We start from the raw sequence: 19,265 nt of genomic DNA on the forward strand, positions 1-19,265 counted from the left end.
GGAGGTGCAGAGGCTGTGGAGGTGCAGCATCAGGATCAGGCTGTGGAGGTGCAGCATCAGGCTGTGGAGGTGCAGCATCAGGCTGTGGAGGTGCAGCATCAGGATCAGGCTGTGGAGGTGCAGCATCAGGCTGTGGAGGTGCAGCATCAGGATCAGGCTGTGGAGGTGCAGAGGCTGTGGAGGTGCAGCATCAGGCTGTGGAGGTGCAGCATCAGGATCAGGCTGTGGAGGTGCAGCATCAGGATCAGGCTGTGGAGGTGCAGCATCAGGCTGTGGAGGTGCAGCATCAGGCTGTGGAGGTGCAGCATCAGGCTGTGGAGGTGCAGCATCAGGATCAGGCTGTGGAGGTGCAGCATCAGGCTGTGGAGGTGCAGCATCAGGCTGTGGAGGTGCAGAGGCTGTGGAGGTGCAGCATCAGGCTGTGGAGGTGCAGCATCAGGATCAGACTGTGGCGGTGCAGCATCAGGTTGTGGAGGTGCAGCATCAGGCTGTGGAGGTGCAGAGGCTGTGGAGGTGCAGCATCAGGATCAGGCTGTGGAGGTGCAGCATCAGGCTGTGGAGGTGCAGAGGCTGTGGAGGTGCAGCATCAGGATCAGGTTGTGGAGGCGCAGCATCAGGATCAGGCTGTGGAGGTGCAGGAAGATCAGGCTGTGGAGGTGCAGCATCAGGCTGTGGAGGTGCAGCATCAGGAACAGGCTGTGGAGGTGCAGCATCAGGCTGTGGAGGTGCAGCATCAGGTTGTGGAGGTGCAGCATCAGGATCAAGCTGTGGAGGTGCAGCATCAGGTTGTGGAGGTGCAGCATCAGGATCAGGCTGTGGAGGTGCAGCATCAGGAACAGGCTGTGGAGGTGCAGCATCAGGATCAGGCTGTGGAGGTGCAGCATCAGGATCAGGCTGTGGAGGTGCAGCATCAGGATCAGGCTGTGGAGGTGCAGCATCAGGATCAGGCTGTGGAGGTGCAGCATCAGGATCAGGCTGTGGAGGTGCAGCATCAGGATCAGGCTGTGGAGGTGCAGCATCAGGAACAGGCTGTGGAGGTGCAGCATCAGGTTGTGGAGGTGCAGCATCAGGATCAAGCTGTGGAGGTGCAGCATCAGGTTGTGGAGGTGCAGCATCAGGATCAGGCTGTGGAGGTGCAGCATCAGGAACAGGCTGTGGAGGTGCAGCATCAGGTTGTGGAGGTGCAGCATCAGGTTGTGGAGGTGCAGCATCAGGATCAAGCTGTGGAGGTGCAGCATCAGGCTGTGGAGGTGCAGGAGGATCAGGTTGTGGAGGTGAAAAAAGCTTGAGAAAAAGACTTGAGACTGAGGCGGATTCGAGCCCAAATGAAGCTACAATGAAATGGTTTAAAACAATCGCTCTCCATCAACTCTGACTGAGCTGGAGGTAAATGTGAGCAAAGCTTTAAGTCTGTAGGTGAGGAAAGTGGTAGAAACTCACCCCAAAAGACTTGCAGCTGTCATGGAAAAGAAAGGCGTTTCAATCCGCTGTACATACTATATTTATATCTATTAAGAAATCAAGACTTTTTGTACTGACTTTCCGGGTTGTAATATGTTCAGTTCAGTCTCTCTGTGCGTTACAATGGATAAAAACCTATTCATATTAAATTATGTCATTAATATTGCAGTTGGTATCTAAAGTCCGTCCCTCCATGTCCCACCTCATTCAACAACTTGTCCTCTTTTTATGCAATTTGAGGTGTATTAAATAATAAGCTCTACCTCAGCCCAGTTTTAACGCTCAGTCAGCCGTCAATCAAACATTCAAAATAGATCAAACTTAAATTAGACAAAAACTTGTACTGGAAATAAAACCACTTGCTGTCTTGAAGTACTCTGCATGTCCAGTGAAGTATGCCCACAGTAACAGATGCAGTTTATTAACGCTAATGTTTATCGATGCTCAAAGGGCTGGGTCTGTGCTGGGACGTCCCGAGCAGACAGGGGCCACATGCCTTTCCCATGGAGCCAGTGCAGCAGCCGTCACCAGCCCCGTCTCCTCCGCACACAGAAATACCCCCTGGAGCAACAGATTACTCTAGAATTAGCCAATGTCTTTAACCCTAAATATACTGTTCTGTGTATAGACGGCGAGTGTTGGGACGAGGCCACAGCTGGACATGCCGCTCATTCTGTCAGGCTCTTTTTGTATTTCACATCTCTGTCTTATTTTGGTGGTCTCAGATTGAAAGGGGAGCGCGCTGAACGTTTTGGGACAATTCACTTTTGTCAATCTTTCAGTTGGAAATAGATGTTAGGGCTGAACCATTGTGTGGAAATGTCAAGTATTGAGACATTTTGAGTGACTGAAAAATGCAAAGTCATGTATTTCACAACACACCTGGATGTTTTGTGTCTTTGTAAATGAACAGGGACTTTCATCATATCAAAAATGTTTGTCGTTCTGAGTACCACAATATCTAGAGTCTATTACAGGATATTCTGGTCAAAATAGGACTAAACAAGGACTATAAATGACTAAAATTGATATTGAAGTTATACATTCTGGAGGTTATTATTATTATTATTATTATGATTCAGTTGTCGTACAGACCCTTTGCTACTGTTCATTTCAATCACAAGGCGGTGGTCCTGATTCAGCTCCACTCAAATATATTTTCCCTTTGCACATTTATGATTTTCCCAGATTCATTTTTTTTATTTTTTTAATCTTACCTTATTTAAGTCTTCAGTTATGAGTTTAAAAGAAAATTAGCTCAAGATAGATCTTGATACTGAATATCTAACATTTTAGAGTGGAAGCGGGACATAAATAATGTTTATTTAATCTTTATTTAAGTCTTTATTCTTAACTTGTGCCACTCGGCTGCACAGTTACCTTGGCCCTAGCATTTGTGGTACTAATTCCCTGTTCTGACAATTTATTGATGTATATTTATTTATAATGTATATGTTAAAGTGGACATTTTTGATGTTGCTTTATAAGAGAAAAGGACAATTATAAGCTTTAGTGTAAGATTATTCTTATCCCCACACTATGGTTATCCGCACGATCGAATCAAACACCGTATCGTTTTGAAGTTTGATGCTGTGTTTTAACTTTAAAGCCCATTTTATACTGATTGAGTGCGTCCACAAACTCACTGAACATTCACTGTGCACAAACCCTTACCTCCGAGCGGCCATGTTTCTTTTCTTTAGGTCAAAGTTCAACCCAGGCTTTAAACACTCACGTCACAAGACTTTCCTTCCAGTGCCTCCTGCAGCTTCATTTCTATATTTTTACAACCCTGTCACAGAATATGGCGTAAATCAGCAATTCTCCACCGCCACCGTGTAAATATTTTTTGACTGGACATTTTCCGTCTTTATGGCTTTTCACAGTGATTTTCTCTTAAACCTTCAGCTCTGATATGGCTGGCTTGTCTGTTAAGTGTTTTTGAAGTATTTTGAAGAGCAGAGGGCGTCTGAACGTTTGTTGATCCTCTGCAAACACTGGAGCGAGCTGGCAGCGTGTCTCTGTTTGCTTTGTTCTTCTGTTTGGACATTCTTAGTAGCATTTAGCGAGCGGTCTCATTTTTATTTTCTAAATCTAAGGACATTACAATTTCACAAACGCTGCACAAACGTCCACACAGATCATTTAAATTGAGATGGAAGAACTGTCCTTTTCTCTATTTAGAACATTTTATGACTTTGACATCCTGACAAACAATGGCAGCAGCAATTCAGGATGTCAAAGTTATAAAATGTTCTAAATAAATCCATTCAAATGAGAAAAAATCATTTAAACAAATAAACATGTTTAACAATCACATAAAAATACACTTTTAATAAAGTAAAATACAAAATAGAATAAAATGATCTCTGGTGATATTGTGATGCAAATTTCAATAATGTACATGAATCAAAATAATGAGCTGGCTTGTTTCGTTGTGTTTTTCTGCACTTATCTATATAAAATACAGTATTGCACATGGATAACTACAGATGGTTATATACATATATATATATATATATATATATATATATATATGGTTAGATATAGCAGTGTTCATTGTTCAGCTTGACACCAACAGGAAGGAAAGATGTGGAATCTCTCTTTTACTCAGAGAGGATGGATCAAAGTAGTGAAAAGCATGTCATTGCAAATAACAAAAAGAAAAACTAAATCAATCCCAAATCCTTAACCTGTTCCATTAAGATGATAAAAACATTTGTGGCCAATGTCACAAAGTCCTCACTTGTTTTGCTGGTTTACGTTGTAGTTTTGTTTTTGGTTTTTTTGTATTTTGTGTCAAGTTGAAGCATGTCTTTAGTGACAGTTTGTGGAGTGTTGCAGCTTCAGTTGGAGGAATGTGTCAAAGATTTCAGCCGCTCATTGGCCACATACCACACACTGGGTCACTGCGGTCAGAGATCTTTAACCACGCTAATGGGACTGGAATAATAAGTTCTGTTGTCAACAAAACTGACGCTAATCGGCAAATAGAGCTATTATGTCCTAAGCAAAACCTGAGGCGGTTAAGGAAAAGTCATATATCATAAGTATTTGTTCATCGATCTGCCTCCATTTGAAGTGGGACATGAATAATGTTGTCTTTATTTAATGAGTCTTCTGTTCTTAACTTGATGCCACTCTGCTGCACAGTTACCTTGGCCCTAGAATTTGTGAAATTAATTCCCTGCTCTGACAATTTACTGAATGCCTCTCCCACTCGTCACCTCTTTTTCTCACTCACCGGTACATCTGTCCTGTTAAAGCCTAACTTTGTGTATTGTTTTTCCAGGATCACAAAGCCACTGACGTTCGCTGACTGTGTTGGGGACGAGCTGCCTCTCGGGTGGGAAGAGGTTTATGACCAACAAGTCGGAGTCTACTACATCGACCACATCAACAGTGAGGCCTCCATTCTGACCCATAACCATTACATCATGAGCAAAACTGGTTGATTTATGGCTATTTTAAATGTCAGAAAACATATTTATAAATTTTAGTTAAGTTTTAAGTGTCAGACAAATGTGAAATGTCTGTAAGATTAATCACAAAGTGCAGAAATATCACTTTATACCCTTATTTGAAAGATTACAACATTCATTTCTATTTTGAACTAGCATTTTGTAGCAAAAACGATATATTCAATATTCATATTTTGCATATCTTCAAGACAACATTCACGATAATATCTACATTTCAATATATTGGCCACCTCAATTATTCATACAAACATATTCTAATTGTATTTTGCATGTAAAGGTCTGTTCTGCACTTTAAAACAATGATATTTCTCCAGCAGAAAAGTCTAATGATGTCATTCTGCTGCACATCTTTTGTACTCTGAATATATTTTTAGTTTGTTTGTCCCTTTAACAGAAACAACTCAGATTGAGAACCCGCGTACACAATGGCGGCAGGAGCAGGAGCGCATGCTGAAGGAGTACCTGGTGGTGGCCCAGGAGGCGCTGGAGGCCAAGAAGGAGATGTACCAGATCAAGCAGCAGCGCCTTGAGCTGGTCCAGCAGGAGATGCTGCTGTTCAGGGAGCTCTCCGAGGACAACCGCTCACTCATCAGCAGTAAGGTCGCACTCACCAGCAGTAAGGCCGCACTCACCAGCGATAAGGTCGCACTCACCAGCGATACGGTCGCACTCATCAGCAGTAAGGTCGCATTCACCAGCAGTAAGGTCGCACTCATCAGCAGTAAGGTCGCATTCACCAGCAGTAAGGTCGCACTCACCAGCGATACGGTCGCACTCATCAGCAGTAAGGTCGCACTCACCAGCGATACGGTCGCACTCATCAGCAGTAAGGTCGCACTCATCAGCAGTAAGGTCGCACTCACCAGCGATAAGGTCGCACTCATCAGCAGTAAGGCCTCACTCATCAGCAGTAAGGTCGCACTCACCAGCGATACGGTCGCACTCATCAGCAGTAAGGCCGCACTCATCAGCAGTAAGGCCTCACTCATCAGCAGTAAGGCCTCACTCACCAGCAGTAAGGCCACACTCACCAGCAGTAAGGTCGCACTCACCAGCAGTAAGGCCTCAATCACCAGCAGTAAGGTCGCACTCACCAGCAGTAAGGCCGCACTCATCAGCAGTAAGGCCACACTCACCAGCAGTAAGGTCGCACTCTCACCAGCAGTAAGGTCACACTCACCAGCAGTAAGGTCACACTCACCAGCAGTAAGGTCACACTCACCAGCAGTAAGGTCGCAGCAGTAAGGCCGCATTCAGCAGCAGTAAGGTTGCATTCAGCAGCAGTAAGGTCGCAGCGGTTTGACTTCCCATCAGCCCTTGCTGCTGCTGTGTCCTTGGGAAGACCTTCATTTGCCTTTCCTCCTGTGTTTGGTATTGACTTTGATGAACATTTCTAGATGTTGAACTGTTGACTCTGGACATTAGTGTTTCTACTATAAATGTGTTTGTGAGACACAGCTCAAATCTGTCTATTAGCATGCACTGTCCCAGTAAAACAAAACAGAAAGTTTATTATACATTTTAATACTAAAATTGGTATTGATTGTACTTCAATACATTTTGTTTCTACAATAATTATAACATATAACATTTATTTTCTCAGATGACCCTAAACATGTGTATTATTTACTCTAAAATCCCTGAACAATAGTGGTGTCGCCCAGCTCCTCCCACGTCCCTTCACCTCACATCTGTCCAGCTCCGCCCACGTCCCTTCTGTCCAGCTCCGCCCACATCCCTTCACCTCACATCTGTCCAGCCCCGCCCACGTCCCTTCTGTCCAGCTCCGCCCACGTCCCTTCACCTCACATCTGTCCAGCTCCGCCCACGTCCCCTCACCTCTCATCTGTCCAGCTCCACCCACGTCCCTTCACCTCACATCTGTCCAGCTCTGCCCACGTCCCTTCTGTCCAGCTCCGCCCACGTCCCTTCACCTCACATCTGTCCAGCTCCGTCCACGTCCCTTCACCTCACATCTGTCCCATGCAGACTCGGGGTCCAGGGGCTTTGAAAACAGACCTCTTCACCTTTGAAATAATGCTGTAGTGAATATGGAATTATTATTATTATTGTTATTACGATACCAGCAGACTCAGACCAGTGATACCAGCAGACTCAGACCAGTGATACCAGCAGACTCAGACCAGTGATACCAGCAGACTCAGACCAGTGATACCAGCAGACTCAGACCAGTGATACCAGCAGACTCAGACCAGTGATACCAGCACTGAGCATTGTTCAGTCTTAAATAAAATATAATATGTGTTTTAGCTTAATACTTGTCTGTTGTCTTCTGTTAACAGCTCTGTCCAGCTCCTCGTCAAACGCGAAATACGACCCTGACCAAATCAAAGTGGAAGTGGCTTGTAGACGTGAGCGGGTAAGTCATTATGAGGCAGAACAATGGGCTTTGGTGAGGGGCCGAGTGGAGCGGAGCAGGGGCCCGGGTGTGGCCCCTACAGGATACTGTGGCTCTGTCCCGGGCCCCTGTGAGGATGAGGTCATCAGCAGAGGGTCAGGCAGAGGCTATAGTGACCAACACAGCGCCAACTGGGACATGTCTATGGGGTAACGCACTCCTCCTCTGACCGCCCGACACTCTCAGCTCAGGCTCCAGGCGTTTATGTGACTTTATGTCAAATGAAGGGAAAAGGGAGGACTAGACTTTATCATCCCTCCATTTGTTCCAACTGCAACTTGCACTTGAAAACTTGCACCAATTTCAATTAAACTTCACACACCTGACCCAGAGATGCAGATCCCCATTGGCTATTTTTTATAGCATTTTTAAAATCCATTTTCCATTATCCATTATATCCATAGCTGATCAGCCCCATCAGGCCTTTACATTCTTTTTGTGTTGCTAAACTACTGCTAAACTAGGTCAAAAGCTTTACAATCTAACATATCATTGTGCAATCACAGTGTTTGTTTTTCAAACATCTGACATGGAGAGATAACCCCCCAGTGCGGGACATAAAAAATGCATGATTCAGCCTTTGTTAAAGCTTGTGAATGGCCCTGGTGACCGGCCCTGGTGACCGGCCCTGGTGACCGGCCCTGGTGACCGGCCCTGGTGACCGGCCCTGGTGACCGGCCCTGGTGACCGGCCCTGGTGACCTCTGGCTTATGTTACACACACTTACTCCCACCAGTCTTTTAGATGACCTGAACCTGAAACAAAACCATCTTATTTACAAAAGGTTTCAAAGAAATAGCAGTAAATGAGACTTGTAAATGGACAGCAACATGAAAACATATGAATTTAACATGACTGAAAACGCCTATTTTAAATTGGGACCATTTGCAAAAATCATTAAAATAGCAAAAAGCGAAAGCTGCATTCAGTATAATGACCTGAAAGAACTCAAAGCAGAGGACCTGGACTTGACTTGGACTTGAGCTTTGTAAAACAAGGACATGGACACTCAAATAAATAATATAGTTGAATCAATTACTTTATCTTCGTCTGTACAGGTTTGTTTATGTCTCATTTTCACACTTGCCCATCAAGTACAAAAGAATAACCATGATCTTTTCTATGTTTTTGCTATAATAAGTGATTGAACTATATTTTTAGTAGATTGTATTAAAACAGAGAGAGTGCATTGTAACCCTGTGCTCTGTCCCGTGCAGCTGTCCCGACTGAAGCACGAGCTGGCCCAGGTGAAGCAGGAGCTGCAGTTTAAGGAGATGGGAGTGGAGACGCTGCAGGAGTGAGTGTCCCAGGACCAGCCTTCCTCTGGGGGCCGGTCCTCTCCGCTTGGCCCCTGCTCCAACACACACCTTTTCCTATTCCACTTCCTTTTTAGTCACTCCTTTGTTTCAGCACTTTTACTTTACATAATATACACTTTTCACTTGAGCTGGACAGTATAATGAAAAAGTCAATACTGCAATAATAACACAGTAGTGCTCACCAGTGGTGGAGTGGTTAAAGGCTTTGCACCAATGATCCATGTATTTACCTCTTTCAACTCACTTCACACTTTCTTGCATTATTCTTTCACTCAGTTATAGCCACAGCTGCCCTGTGGCAGACTGACTGAAGCAAGGCTGATGATCTGCGCCATCAGCCGCTCCAACCACCACCAACACGGGCCCCTGTCACCGCGCGGGCCCCTGTCACCGCACGGGGCCCTGTCACCGCGCGGGGCCCTGTCACCGCGCGTGTGTCTGGGGCCACACACTTGCTACATGAAACACTGACCGTGTCAACATTTACTGCAGTTTAACTGAACATTTTTAGAACTAAATAATAACTAAAAGTAAAGACTTTTTTAAGTCATTCTTGGATGAGTCGAAACGTATTGTTTTTCAAAAATTACATGATAAAACTGAATCTTTTTCTTCAATGGAACATGAAGACTTCATTAACAATAAGCCGAGTCTTGAGATCCTGTCCACAAACATGGACAGTTACATCATAAACATGAACATGTTAAATCATATATATGTAATGTATGTATATATGTAACAAACTAATCACACGCCGCCTTTAAGTGTCACTTCACTTGTGATGCAGGCGACTCAGGGTCAAGAGCAGGTTGAAGGTCGCTTCATCAACTGTAAAACTCACCAAACATCACTGTAAACACTGTAAAACTCACCAAACATCACTGTAAACACTGTATAATTCACCAAACATCACTGTAAACACTGTATAATTCACCAAACATCACTGTAAACACTGTAAAACTCTCCAAACATCACTGTAAACACTGTATAATTCACCAAACATCACTGTAAACACTGTAAAACTCACCAAACATCACTGTAAACACTGTAAAACTCTCCAAACATCACTGTAAACACTGTATAATTCACCAAACATCACTGTAAACACTGTTAACACTATAAACACTTTAAACACTGTGAACACTGTAAACACTGTTAACACTATAAACACTTTAAACACTGTGAACACTGTAAACACTTTAAACACTGTAAACACTTTAAACACTGTAAACACTATAACACTGTAAACACTGTGAACACTGTAAACACTTTAAACACTGTGAACACTGTAAACACTTTAAACACTGTAAACACTTTAAACACTGTAAACACTATAACACTGTAAACACTGTGAACACTGTAAACACTTTAAACACTGTAAACACTATAAACACTGTGAACACTGTAAACACTTTAAACACTATAAACACTGTGAACACTGTAAACACTGTGAACACTGTAAACACTATAAACACTGCAAACACTGTAAACACTGTAAAACTCACCAAACATCACTGTAAACACTGTAGACACTTTAAACACTGTAAACACTGTAAACACTATAAACACTGTAAACACTGTAGACACAGTAAACACTTTAAACACTGTGAACACTATAAACACTGTAAACACTTTAAACACTATAAACACTGTAAACACTATAAATACTGTGAACACTGTAAACACTGTAGACACAGTAAACACTTTAAACAATGTGAACACTATAAACACTGTAAACACTTTAAACGCTATAAACACTGTAAACACTGTAGACACTGTGAACACTATAAACACTGTAAACACTTTAAACACTATAAACACTATAAACACTGCGAACACTGTAAACACTATAAACACTGTGAACACTGTAAACACTGTAAACACTGTAAACATTGCGAACACTGTAAACACTATAAACACTGTGAACATTGTAAACACTGTAAACACTGTAAACACTGCGAACACTGTAAACACTATAAACACTGTGAACACTGTAAACACTGTAAACACTGTAAACACTGTTAACACTGCGAACACTGTAAACACTATAAACACTGTGAACACTGTAAACACTGTAAACACTGTAAACACTGTTAACACTGCGAACACTGTAAACACTATAAACACTGTGAACACTGTAAACACTGTAAACACTGTAAACACTGCGAACACTGTAAACACTATAAACACTGTGAACACTGTTAACACTGTAAACACTGTAAACACTATAAACACTGTAAACACTGTAAACACTGCGAACACTGTAAACACTATAAACACTGTAAACACTGTAAACACTATAAACACTGTGAACACTGTAAACACTGTAAACACTATAAACACTGTAAACACTGCAAACACTGTAAACACTGTAAAACTCACCAAACATCACTGTAAACACTGTAGACACTTTAAACACTGTAAACACTGTAAACACTATAAACACTGTAAACACTGTAGACACAGTAAACACTTTAAACACTGTGAACACTATAAACACTGTAAACACTTTAAACACTATAAACACTGTAAACACTATAAATACTGTGAACACTGTAACCACTGTAGACACAGTAAACACTTTAAACAATGTGAACACTATAAACACTGTAAACACTTTAAACGCTATAAACACTGTAAACACTGTAGACACTGTGAACACTATAAACACTGTAAACACTTTAAACACTATAAACACTATAAACACTGTAAACACTGTAAACACTGTGAACACTGTAAACACTGTAAACACTATAAACACTATAAACACTATAAACACTGCGAACACTGTAAACACTGTGAACACTGTAAACACTGTAAACACTGTAAACACTGCGAACACTGTAAACACTATAAACACTGTAAACACTGTAAACACTATAAACACTATAAACACTGTAAACACTGTAAACACTATAAACACTGTGAACACTGTAAACACTGTAAACACTGTAAACACTGCGAACACTGTAAACACTATAAACACTGTGAACACTGTAAACACTGTAAACACTGTAAACACTGCGAACACTGCAAACACTATAAACACTGTGAACACTGTAAACACTGTAAACACTATAAACACTGTGAACACTGTAAACACTGTAAACACTATAAACACTGTAAACACTGTAAACACTATAAACACTGTTAACACTGTAAACACTGTGAACACTATAAACACTGTTAACACTGTTAACACTGTAAACACTTTAAACACTATAAACACTATAAACACTATAAACACTGTAAACACTGTAAACACTGTAAACACTATAAACACTGTTAACACTGTGAACACTATAAACACTGTAAACACTGTAAACACTGCGAACACTGTAAACACTGTAAACACTATAAACACTGTAAACACTGTGAACACTGTAAACACTGTGAACACTGTAAACACTGTAAACACTTTAAACACTATAAACACTATAAACACTATAAACACTGTAAACACTGTGAACACTGTAAACACTGTAAACACTGTGAACACTGTAAACACTTTAAACACTGTGAACACTGTAAACACTGTAAACACTGTAAACACATCCAGCCAGAGAAATAGTTCAGATCAGGAATGTAGTTGTGGTAAAATGATCTTTCTTCAAAAGTATTATTATTATATAACAGAACATTATTCTTCAAATGTCTGTTATTCGTTGAACTGGTCATGTGCTCAGACAGTCTTTTCTGGTGCAGTTTTCAGGTCAGAAAATAGAAGCTCCTCCCCTCACTGGGGGGGCTCCTCCCCTCACTGGGGGGCTCCTCCCTTCACTGGGGGCTCCACCTCAGGATGCACCAGTGGAGCCTGGGCCCAACAGGAAACCACTCTGAGCGGGACGGGAGAGGAGGGGGAGGCAGGGGGAAGAGGGGGGCACTTTAAAAACACGTCCATATCGCGCCGCATTCCTCTGCACTTCCTGAGGCCTGGCACAGCCTTATCTCCCAGATAATATACAGCTCCAGTGATTCCCAGAATAGACAGAAACGCCGCTCGGAGGTGGCAGCATCCTCCTGGAGCGTGTGTGTGTGTGTGTGTGTGTGTGTGTGTGCGCGTGCGTTTGCGTGTGTGTGTGTACCCTTGTCCCGTGGGTGCGTGGGTGCTTTTGTTTTACCTCTGTGTGCGTCCCATTGTTCTGTCCCGATCAACACTGACCCTCAGGCTGTTTGTCCAGATCTGTGCCTTCGTCAGCACTTTGTCCACTCTTAATTGTTCTGCGCAACACGCCGCATCTGATAAAGCGCCGCTAACATAGTCACTGCCCAAAGTCTCCTCCTCCTGGACCAAAAGTTTGTCTGTTCAGCAATAGCAATAGAGACTTTTAATATTTTGTGGCGATTTTAACATATTTCTGTGTCTTTATACCAAATGTAGGGATTTAAAAGTACCGGGAAAAGATTGTGACCACCAGTAACAACCAAAATCTCCTCCATGTGGCAATAATACTTAGTTTATCTGCCCGATCAGCAATAAATGTAGAGATAATTATTACTGTATTGTAATTTCAGCACTTTAGTCAAATATGATGATGACCAACGCCATTTACACTGGCACCAAAACTTAACATTTCTCTAAATCTCAACCTTTATTTGCCCACTTGAAATGATCTATTTCGTCTTGTTTTGAAGTACTAATATTAGTTGAGGCGGTGAATGGCATTTTGGGTGTGGGTCAGTGCAGCCGGCACAGAGGGCTGGGCACAACTTTTCCCTTTTTTCTAAACTTAAACTGCAGGTCGAGCGTTGCGGCGGGGGACAAAGGCCGACTTGTTTTGGGAGGAAGAGGTCGGTCTGAATGAACAGTACCTGGTGTTGAAGGCTTTTTGGGAGGAGAGCGAGGGGGCGGTAACCAACGCCAAACCTTCTATATGACATATACCTTCTATATGAAACCACAGAAATTAAACTCAAATTTCAGTGTAAAGAAGGAGTTGTTCGATTTACAAGTGACCACAGGCTAAAAGTGGAACAGGAATCTTCACTCCCACTCTAAATACTTTGACTTGAAATCATCAGGGTTTATTTTGCTGTCGGTGTCATTTACTACACAACGTGGCACTGACTCATTCTACGACTTCTTTAGATGACGATTTAAAGGACTTACATTCTTCAGCATCTCCCCAGCATCTAAACACATGACAACACAACAGTCTCTTACAAAAGACATAGCAACTGTTCTTCTAATAATGCAGCATTAAAACTGGTGCTTTTCTGTCACATACATCTATCTATATTGTCATTAACCTTGTACATTCAGCACATTTATAAGTCACTGTATTTTTTTGCCACCAGAATCGACAGGAAGATGTCGAGTAGTCAGACCAACTACAAACTGGACGAGGCTCAAGCCATTTTCAACGAGCTGCGCAGCATCAAGAAGGCCATCAGCTCCGGAGAGAAGGAGAGGCAGGACCTCATCCAGGTGACGGGGCGGGCACGTCATCCAGGTGACGGGGCGGGGCACGTCATCCAGGTGACGGGGCGGGGCACGTCATCCAGGTGACGGGGCGGGGCACGTCATCCAGGTGACGGGGCGGGGCACGTCATCCAGGTGACGGGGCGGGGCACGTCATCCAGGTGACGGGGCGGGGCACGGCCCGAGTGTGGGGGACATGGGTCATACAGTTATTGTATAGTTGAATCTGTCAAAGAGCTATTAACGACTGTTGTAGCATCATGTTATTGTTACTGTTGTGTGACTTAACCACAGGAAGTCGTCTGAATCGTCGAGTTTAAGACCAAAGCTCATTTACAGCTGTAAAAAGACAGATGCTGTGAGCCTAATCCTCCTGCTGATGAACACATTATATACGACGTGTAGAGTCATTCATAATTCAACTTTGTTATCATGGGTCTTGTGTTAGAATTGCATTTTAACTCTACTAAACTGACAAATGAGGACATCAAAAATGAAGAATATTATACTGTGCATTTTCCTTGCATTAGTAAGTGCTTTTGTTTCTTTCAGAGCCTGGCAAAGCTGACGGTGAACTTCCAGAGCAACCTGTCGATCGGGGACTCGAGCGGAGACGTGAACCACAGCGGGCACAGCGGGCACAGTGGGCACAGCGGGCACAGCGGGCACAGCGGGCACAGCGGGAGCTCGGACTCTGTGCTGCAGCAGTTCTGTGACACGGGCTGCCAGACTGAGCCTCTGGGAGAAGTAATGTCCATTACACAAATACATAACATGTACATAACTTGTACTTAACATGTACATAACATGTGTTATACATAACTGTGATCATTCACTTCTAATGAATGTATATATATCACTTATATATATCACTTATATCACGCTATGTCACTTGTGCACATGCCACTCCCCCGTGCACATGCCACTCCCCCGTGCTCATGCCACTCCCCCGTGCACATGCCACTCCCCCGTGCGCAGGCTACTCCCCCGTGTGGACTGATACAACACACACATGCGTTTGTTTATTAGTGCGACGGATCACATCACATCTCTCGTCTCCCGTAGATTCCCGTCTCTTCTGCGTCAGCTCGAACTGTCTTTCTCCGTCTTCATTTTGCCCCGTACACTGAGGGAACTTTATTATGATAGATCCATGCGCTTAGGCACGCGGAAACGTAGGGACGAGCCTGACGCGGCTGCAGGTGAGTGGTAGGTGCGTTTTATGATTGACACGTGGCAAGACAAATCGGCCACGAGGAAATAAGACTCAGATTTGGGCCAAAAAAAATCGTCCATTCAACCTTTGAGGAAAGACTTGGTCAAAAAAATAATATTTTACTATAATTGTGGTATGAAAAATCAGTATTGAGTATCGAACCCTTTAGTATTGAAATCAAATATGAAATGTTAGTATTGTGACAAGACTCGCTGCAATAACAATGTTATAATACATAATTATGAAATCAACAAAAATAAGATTACAAGTTACATCCAATAAATAAATAATATTCACTGTAATAACTTATTCAAATGCACCATCACGCTGGTCACGTTTGTTATGTTTCTAGTTTGGTTCCCAGGACTCGACGCATCTGGTGGACAAAGTCAAACTGAACTGGCAGTACGAGGAGGCCAAGAAAAAGTATGTTTCTTATTTTGTTATGTATCTGTGCAGTACTGACACTCCTCCCCCGCCTCCCCTGCCTCCCCTGCCTCCCCTCTCTCCCCCGCCTCCACCGCCTCCCCTGCCTCCCCCTGCCTCCCCCCGCCTCCCCCTGCCTCCCCTCTCTCCCCCGCCTCCCCTGCCTCCCCTCTCTCCCCCGCCTCCACCGCCTCCCCTGCCTCCCCCTGCCTCCCCCCGCCTCCCCCTGCCTCCCCTCTCTCCCCCGCCTCCCCTGCCTCCCCTCTCTCCCCCGCCTCCACCGCCTCCCCTGCCTCCCCCGCCTCCCCCTGCCTCCCCCGCCTCCCCCTGCCTCCCCCGCCTCCACCGCCTCCCCTGACTCCCCTGCCTCCCCCGCCTCCCCCTGCCTCCCCTGCCTCCCCTGCCTCCCCTCTCTCCCCCACCTCCACCGCCTCCCCTGCCTCCCCCGCCTCCCCCTGCCTCCCCCGCCTCCCCCTGCCTCCCCCGCCTCCACCGCCTCCCCTGCCTCCCCTGCCTCCCCCTGCCTCCCCCGCCTCCCCCTGCCTCCCCCGCCTCCCCCTGCCTCCCCCGCCTCCACCACCTCCCCTGACTCCCCTGCCTCCCCCGCCTCCCCCTGCCTCCCCCGCCTCCCCCTGCCTCCCCTCGTCCCGTGAGTTCAGACCGGCCCGGGACACAGCCCTTTGATAGTATTTTTGCTGGTGGCTGGTGCAGGAATGAGCTGGGTGGTCACATTCTTCTGACTGTGAGCCGCCTTTGTGTGAGCACCCACACCCTCCGCTCCACAAGGTGCTCCACACATGTGTGAGCACCCACACCCTCCGCTCCACAAGGTGCTCCACACATGTGTGAGCACCCACACCCTCCGCTCCACAAGGTGCTCCACACATGTGTGAGCACCCACACCCTCCGCTCCACAAGGTGCTCCACACATGTGTGAGCACCCACACCCTCCTCTCCACAAAGTGCTCCACAAATGTGTGAGCACCCACACCCTCCGCTCCACAAGGTGCTCCACACACACCGCGCTGTGGACTTAAATATAGGGAGAGAAGTAATGATACTGTCAGCCATGAGTTTAAACTGAAGTGAATGTCGTTTCAAAACTTGTGTTCTGAGAATTCAGGTAAAATGACTTCACAATCACGACTTAGCATCACGACTGAGCATCACAACTGAGCATCACGACTGAGCATCACGACTGAGCATCACGACTGAGCATCACGACTGTGCATCACAACTGAGCATCACGACTGAGCATCACGACTGAGCATCACGACTGAGCATCATGACTGAGCATCACGACTGAGCATCACGACTGAGCATCACGACTGAGCATCACGACTGAGCATCACGACTGAGCATCACGACTGTGCATCACAACTGAGCATCACGACTGAGCATCACGACTGAGCATCACTGGGACTAAAGGGAGTCGAGGGAGATTTGTTGGCAAATCGGCATCATAGCTGCAGTGTAGTTGTGTGCGTGTGTGCGAGTGTGCGAGTGTGTGTGTGTGTGTGTGTGTGTGTGTGTATGTGTGTGTGTGTATGTGTGCGGTTAAGGTCTTTGTTTTCCTGGACATTGGATGATACTGACCAGTGCTGACCACTGCAGGGTTAGCATTGGGCTCGATTCATTAAGCACATTACAGGAAGCATATTTGATTGCATAACTTTTCAATATTTCTGTTTAGTTGTATTTTTAAAGAAAACACTGATGCACAATAAACGAGAAATATCCAACATTTAGAATATACTAACGTTAAAAGAATAAGAGCATATTTATATTTATTTATGGCAATTACAATCTTCAGTTATTTACACTGTTATTTATACATTATACATTTATATCTAACACTGTTAAATGTCTGTCACGCTGCTGTTTTGAGCCTCTAAAGTTGTGGTAATAATGATGTAAGTGGCTGATGCGGCGGTGCCAGCCATGACATCAGGAGGACGGGCTCTGTGGAAACTTGAATGCTCCGTCCCTGAGTCACGGGTCTGGGCAGGAGGACATTAGCTGACTTTTGTGAACACCTCAGTCCCCTGGACGTCCTCACGGCAGCAGCCACCAATTAAAATGATTCCAGTTCAAATGGACGCTACATTATCAAAATAACTTACCAATGACGCAATAAAATTCAGTCTCATATGTGAAATGGACTTATGAGACTTATAAGGAAATGGACTTGAAATTGTGAAGGGTGAAGTAAAACTTCATGCTTATTTCTGTTGCACCCAAACATAAATGATTCCCTTGTTTTATAAGATTAAGCGTTAAGATTAATGTGCATTTCATTGTATATCTTTAGCATTTCCTCGATGCTCCCACAGTGCAGCGGCCGAGAACTATTCTCCAGATCTCGTTCAGTTGTAGCTACAGAGGAGAATATTGTATTAGCGTATTTACAATGGTCAGAACTGATGCTGACCGCTCTGTGTTCTCAGGGTGCAGAGCATCCAGCACCAGCTCGCACAGCTGGACAGTGAGAGCTGGAGCGGCCGGGCCGAGGCGGACAGAGACTTCCTCCAGCTGCTGAAGGAGAAGGAGGCTCTGCTGCAGGAGCTGACGCTGCTCAGCAAACAGCAGGCGTCCCAGGACACTCTGCTGAGGCTGGAACAGGAGCGCAGCCGCCTGGAGGTGGAGGTGCAGCGGGCTCACAGCTCCCAGAGCCAGGGGGCCAACCAAAGGTACAGCGTCTGGAGAATATATGTGCCAAAGGCTAAATTGTAGCAACATAAACTGAAATGTCTTCTGTGACCTGCCCCTTGTGGTCACAGGGTCCTGCAGCAAGAGAAGAGGAACCTTCTGCTGAGACAGCTGGAGGAAGCCACTCGCATCACAACGTATCTGCACTCCCAACTCAAAAGGCACCTTCACTTCATGTGTTTGACGTTGTTGTTTTGTGTGACTTGTTGTAACACACATCTTATCCCTCCGTGTGCAGCCTGTCGGCCAGTTCCCTGACCGTCTCCTCCAGCAGCAGCCGTGGCTCTCTGGCCTCGAGTCGTGGCTCTTTGGCGTCCAGTCGTGGCTCCCTCAGCTCTATCAGCTTCAGCGACATCTACGGTCTCCCTCAATTTGAGCGCCTCGACGGGGAGCCCCTGGACCCTCACCTGCGATACCTCTTATCCCAGGAAACCAGCATGTTCCCTGCAGACCCACTGTCCCAGAGCAAGACCAAACGATCCCATGACACGCCTCAGTCCTTAGCCTCACTGTCGTCCCGCTCCTCTCTCTCGTCCCTGTCTCCTCCCAGCTCACCCATGGACACACCGTACCACTCTGTGCCCCAGGACTGCCCTCTGACGCAGATGACGGAGGAGTATATGGAGCAGGCGGGAAGGGGCCTGCTCGAGGAAATCAGGGCCCAAAGTTATATTCACTCAGCCGTCATGTTGGGGGCTGAGGACGCAGGACCTCCAGGGGACGGCAAGAGCCACAGTCCAGCTCAGCCCAGCGCCACCACCTCAGGTAGCTGTGAATACAACTGTAGTTCATGTGCTTTTATCCGATTTTA

The 19,265-nt window shown here is 45.2% G+C and overlaps 1 protein-coding gene across 1 annotated transcript in view; it reads left to right on the forward strand.

Moving 5' to 3' along the window:
* wwc3 (WWC family member 3) overlaps positions 1–19,265 on the forward strand; it is a 43,961-nt gene that overhangs the window by 12,386 nt on the left and 12,310 nt on the right. Inside the window, exons 2-11 of the mRNA XM_072437879.1 lie at positions 4,754–4,863; positions 5,338–5,538; positions 7,247–7,323; positions 8,580–8,659; positions 13,980–14,109; positions 14,656–14,850; positions 15,672–15,745; positions 18,193–18,435; positions 18,526–18,615; positions 18,693–19,219. Of these exons, the coding sequence (XP_072293980.1) occupies positions 4,754–4,863; positions 5,338–5,538; positions 7,247–7,323; positions 8,580–8,659; positions 13,980–14,109; positions 14,656–14,850; positions 15,672–15,745; positions 18,193–18,435; positions 18,526–18,615; positions 18,693–19,219 (1,727 nt within the window). The remainder of the gene's footprint in view (positions 1–4,753; positions 4,864–5,337; positions 5,539–7,246; positions 7,324–8,579; positions 8,660–13,979; positions 14,110–14,655; positions 14,851–15,671; positions 15,746–18,192; positions 18,436–18,525; positions 18,616–18,692; positions 19,220–19,265) is intronic.

Source organism: Eucyclogobius newberryi, unplaced genomic scaffold (genome assembly GCF_026437365.1).
Source record: "Eucyclogobius newberryi isolate DKJ021-1_F unplaced genomic scaffold, fEucNew1.0.hap1 SCAF_9, whole genome shotgun sequence".
Lineage (NCBI taxonomy): Eukaryota > Metazoa > Chordata > Actinopteri > Gobiiformes > Gobiidae > Eucyclogobius > Eucyclogobius newberryi.